The sequence below is a fragment of the Chrysochloris asiatica genome, unplaced genomic scaffold, assembly GCF_000296735.1.
Source record: "Chrysochloris asiatica unplaced genomic scaffold, ChrAsi1.0 scaffold00016, whole genome shotgun sequence".
Lineage (NCBI taxonomy): Eukaryota > Metazoa > Chordata > Mammalia > Afrosoricida > Chrysochloridae > Chrysochloris > Chrysochloris asiatica.
In genome coordinates, this window is record NW_006408534.1 from 31,131,712 (window position 1) to 31,137,070 (window position 5,359).

Sequence of the window (5,359 nt, forward strand, 5' to 3'; positions counted from 1 at the left end):
ATGCTTTATTGTAAATTTAGGCTTGCCTTTGTAAATTATTAAAATTGTGTTTGTATACTAGTTTCACTCACCCTTGCGAACTTTTAGATCACAGTTTCATTGAAAATAATGTTTCGAATCTGGTGTGGTATTATAGGATAAGCACTGTACTATTAACCACAAAGTCAACTTTTCAAATCCATCATCTACTCCTCAGAAACTCTATACAGGGTTCCTGTGAGTTGAAACTGACTCAACAGCTCTGAACAGCAACAATATTTTGAATATTATACCTTTTCATTTTTATGCTGCATGAAATACCTAGTCATATTACCATTGAAATACCAAATTATGAGGGCCTCTGATTTACACTTTTGGAAAGTCCAGCCTCCTATACAGGATGTTCAGGTACTGTGTGTGAATCTGTGTTTTCTAAGCTCTGTTTCCCAGTACCTTTAAGAAACCTACCTTTCTGAAGCAATAATTTAGTAGCATCTTTATTCTCGTCCTTGTCTATTGACATAGCATGTTTCTATAGTAATGGAAAGGAATCAAAGCAAACCTGAAATATTTAGGTATAAAGATTCAGTGGATTAGTGAAAAGACAAAGATATGTTGTAGAGTAAAAGTGAAGGAATATATTTGATATCTAAATATCAAAACCCTGTGTCCTGAAACTAAAATGCATGAATTTTTAAATAGAATGTTCAATGTTCACTTTGTGTCATGGATGAGAATACAGAATGTACTTACATATTCCCCAGAAAGAGCTTATAATCAGACTATTCTAATTTATAGAAAATTGTTTTCTTTTGTTTAATTTTTTGTTTGGGTCATACTTTGTATTGTTAGACCAGATGTCTGGAAGTTTAAAGGACTCACTACATCACAGATACTTATCTGTCACCAATTCAGGAATGAATTACTAAGTTATTTCTTGTCCCCCAGTGTAGAGATGCTGTGTATCTGGTATTTAAAGGCAGCTAAAAGAGCCAAGTAGTATTCAAGCAAGTTTGTCAGATCTCTCCAACTCTTTAACAAGTCTTTCTGTTGCACTGTTAATGGTATTTGGTTTTGTGTTGTATTTCCTAGGTTTGCTGGGATGGGGAATCTGCTCAAAGTCCTTACCAGGGAAATTGAAAACTATCCACATTTTTTCCTGGATTTTGAAAGTAAGTTCCAAAAATGAAAAGATATGATGAAAATTTTTCACTTTCTTTATAACTTGTTTGTTAATAAAGAAGTTATAACAAAAAGATTTTATGATAAACCAAATCCAACTGTTATTATGGATTCCTTTTTGAGTTTTAACAGAGATCATTTTTATTTTTTCCCCTATTTTTTTTTAGAACCTAGATGATTTTTACATGTTCATATGTTCTTGGTTTTCTTTGATCTGTAGTTCTCCCATAAGTCTTCATTATATATTTTTCCTAATAATGTTTATGAATCACTACCTCATATCTTAAAGAAACATAGTAAGTGTAGCAATCTACACAGATCAACATAAAACAAATAACACTAGAAGTGAAATGAAAAAGTAATCAGAATATAAATTTGCAGATAATATGTATTTTGTTTTACCATCACCATATGTTCTTTATGTACTTCCTATATGATTATACAACACCGTTTTGGGATTTTGAGATATTCTTCTTTCATTCAAAAGGTTATGTTTCTTTTACCAAAAATTTTATTTTCCTAAGAATAAAATAAGGAGCCCTGGAAGCTTCACCATTGGGCTTTTAACTGTAAATGTGGATGTTCAAACTGACCACGCTCTGTCTGGGAGAAAGACAAGGCTGTCTGCTTCTCTGAAGATTTATGGTCTTAGAAGCCTTTAATGGGGTAACAATGAGTTGGTATTGATTCCATTCTCATCAATTCCCATGGCAGTGGGTTTGCTTTTTATTTTTTTAAGAATAAAATAACTTAAGATTCATGACTAAGTAAATACCAAGATTGTTTCTTCCCTTTTTTATTTTCTTAATCGCATATAGTTTAAAATGAGACGAACTGTCATTTATAATCAGACCAAAGCTCATGTTTTTACCTTCCATCATGTGCTACTTGTTTTTAAAAAAAATTATGATTCCATAAAAGCAACAGCAGTTAAATGGGGTTTTCAGTATTAACTATTTATTGCAAACTTTAATCTGCTCTGAACTTTACTTTTTCAAAATTATTTCAAAATGGAACTTTCTCACACATCGACTTAGCATTTTAACAGAGAGACTTTAGAAATAAATGCCAAGGTGCACTAATGCAAAGGCGAAAGATCCCTAGAGGCATCTTTTGAGTATTGTTTGATTTGCGTAGAATATTTACTTGAAAAAGTAACCCCAAAGATTATTCTGGGGGCAAACAGTAATCTACATTAAATTTACTGAATGACAGCTCATTTCTGACATAAATCAGTTTGCTGCTTTTGCTGTTGTTGCTGTTGTTATTTGTGGGGTTTGGTTTGGTTAAGTTTGGTAAGGGGTACAGCTTGGAGATCTAGAGCCAGCTTGATTTGACACCAGTTGAGATTTGTTTGTCTACCGGTGTAACTTTTGCTACACTTCTGAAATATATCTTGTTGCTATTATTCTTGTTTTCAAAATGATGATCTATTTAATTTAACACATTTTTACAAAATTATTATTATTTTGGAGTCCTGGTGTGTCGCTGCGGGTTAATACATTGGACTGCAAGGTTGGTTTGAACCCCAAAATTTGCGGTTCAAGCTTATCAGCCACTCCCCAAACCTTGTGTAGGGTCCCTATGAGTCAGAACTAACTTGATGGCACTTAACAACAACAAACAACCCTTATTTTACTATTTACATTTTTAATTGCTCTCTTCCACTTCTTGTTATGCATTTATTAAATTGCTGCATTCAGCTTGTACAAAGGCCAAAATAGTTATAAAATACCATATTTATTCACAACTATGTTGTTGTTAAATGCCATCGAGTCAGTTCCAACCCATAGCAATCCTATATAGGGTTTCTGAGGAGCAGATGGTGAGCTTGAACCACCGACCTTGCAGTTCTAATGGCTTTGCAGTCTGACGCGTTAACCCATAGTGCAACACCAAGACTCCATTCACACCTATAGAGCCATAGAAACACCTAGGGAACTTACATCCTTGTTCCTTTACTGGAAGCCACATTCTGCTGTTCATACATTCAAGTACCTACCAGAATTTCTGGTGTGGTACTATTGGTTAATGCACTGGACTACAAGGTCAGTTTGAACCAAAAGGTCACTGGTTCAAGCTCACCAGCTCAAGCTCACCAGCAGCCCCTCAGAAACCCTATACAGGGTTGCTGTGAGTCAGAACTGACTCAGTGGCACTTAACAACAACAACCAGAATTCAGTGGCCCACATTTACCCAGTTAAGCTGTTCTTAGATTAGTGGCTTTACTGGATAAAGCACTGGACCTGGACCGCAAGGTGGATTTGAACTGCAAGATCAGTGGTTCAAGCTCACCAGTGTCTCTTTTGAAACCCTGTACAGGGTCACTGTGAGTCAAAACCAACTCAAACTTGATGGCACTTAGCAACAACAATGTTTCTACAATGTACCACTGTTCAGTTCTTTGCCATATCTAACCTTCAAATACTTTAAAGTAATAAAAGTAAAACCTTCAGAGATTTTAAGTAGTAATTTTCAAAAGTTCTCTGGAGTATTAGGTGTCTGACACAATGACTCAGGGAATCTTCTAGACCTTAAACAAGTGTCAGTGAATAGAGAAGAGTCTCTGGTTGAAATGTGTCCCTTCCATCCTACAACCAGAGAACTCTAGTCTACTCAGTCTTGTGCTTTGGACATTCTATTAGAATTAGTATTGAACTGGGAACCACATGGTTAACAGTTCAAGCTCATCAGCCACTCCACTATAGAAAGAGGATGCTTTCTATCCCCACAAAGATTACAGCCTGAGAAACCCTATACAGAATCACTATGAGTCAAAACCAACTCCACAGTAGTTAACAACAACAGTTACTATTTTAAAGAAAGAAAAATTATCGTGACTGTCTTAGTTATGTAATGTAGCTATGACTGAAATACCACACAACATGGTTGACTTTAACAAACAGAAATCTATTTTCTCACATTTAAGAAGGCTAGAAGTCTAAATTCAGGGGAAGGCTTTCTCTTGCTGTTGACTCTGGAAGGAGGTCCTTGTCTCTGTTCAGTATCTGTGGGTATAACACCCCTTAGAGATCTTCACGACCATGGCATCGATCTTTCCCTGGAATGGAGAGGTTCACAGTGCAGGACCCAGGATCCAAAAGATGAACTCCACTCTGGACTCTTCTTCCTTGGTGGAACTAAGGTCCCTCTTTGACTCGTTTGTTTAATCTCTTTTATATTTCAAAGGAAATTGACTCAAGATACAACCCAGTTTTGTAAATTGTACCCTGTTTCATTAACATAACTGCAACTAGTCCTACCTGATTGATGTCTTCTTGTTCTTGATGTTAAGTGTCATAGAGTTGGTTCAGACTCATAGAGACACAGTATAGGCTTTCTGAGGAGTGGCTGGTGAGTTTGAACCACCAACCTTGTGGTTCAAACCAACGTTGCTTATCCTATGATGCCACACCAGGCCTCCATATTTTAGTGATGAAAATTTACAGTACATAAGAGAATCACATTCAATCACAAAATGAAGGATAATTACGTAATTCTCAGAATCATGGTCTAGCCATGGTGACACGTATTTTTGAAGGACATAATTTCATCCATAACATTCCATGTCTTTGGCACTTGTAAAACACATTCACCCCAATATATCATCCCAAATGTCAGAAATCAACTGCAAGTCATTATCATAACTGCTACTAATACTGCCTGATTAGCATCACTGTTGCTGTTGTTAAGTTGTATCAAGTAGCCCTTGAGTCTGTTCTGAAAGCATCCTTGTATAGCGTTTTTGAGGAGTAGCTGTGGGGTGTGAACCATTAATGTTGAGGTTAGCAGTCCAGTGCATATCCTATAGCACCATGCCAGAACAACAATGAACATCATAAAGGTGGGGATTTACAACATATATCACAAAATGGAACCATGTTGATACATATATTTGGGGGACACAATTCAATCTGTTGTTGTTTTTCTGACACATAGCATCCCTGTGTAGCATCTCCAAAGAGCAACTGTTGGTTCTGAACTGCTAACCTTGTAGTCCAGAGCATCCATTGTGCTTGTTGTTAAGCACCATTGAGTCAATTCTGACCCATAACGACCCTGTAGAGAGTTTCCAAGGAGCAGCTGATGAGCTTGAATCACTGACCTTGCAGTTAAAATGACTTCTCAGTCTGACTCATTAGCCCACAGTGCCACATCAGGACTCCAGAGCATCCATTATTGTTGTTAAGTGCCATC

The 5,359-nt window shown here is 36.4% G+C and overlaps 1 protein-coding gene across 1 annotated transcript in view; it reads left to right on the plus strand.

Annotated features, from left to right (window-relative positions):
• Window positions 1-5,359, plus strand: part of LOC102819946 (protein FAM49A-like) — a 107,549-nt gene that overhangs the window by 69,104 nt on the left and 33,086 nt on the right. Inside the window, exon 2 of the mRNA XM_006835269.1 lies at window positions 1,072-1,151. Coding sequence (XP_006835332.1) covers window positions 1,082-1,151 — 70 coding nt within the window. The 5' untranslated portion in view covers window positions 1,072-1,081. The remainder of the gene's footprint in view (window positions 1-1,071; window positions 1,152-5,359) is intronic.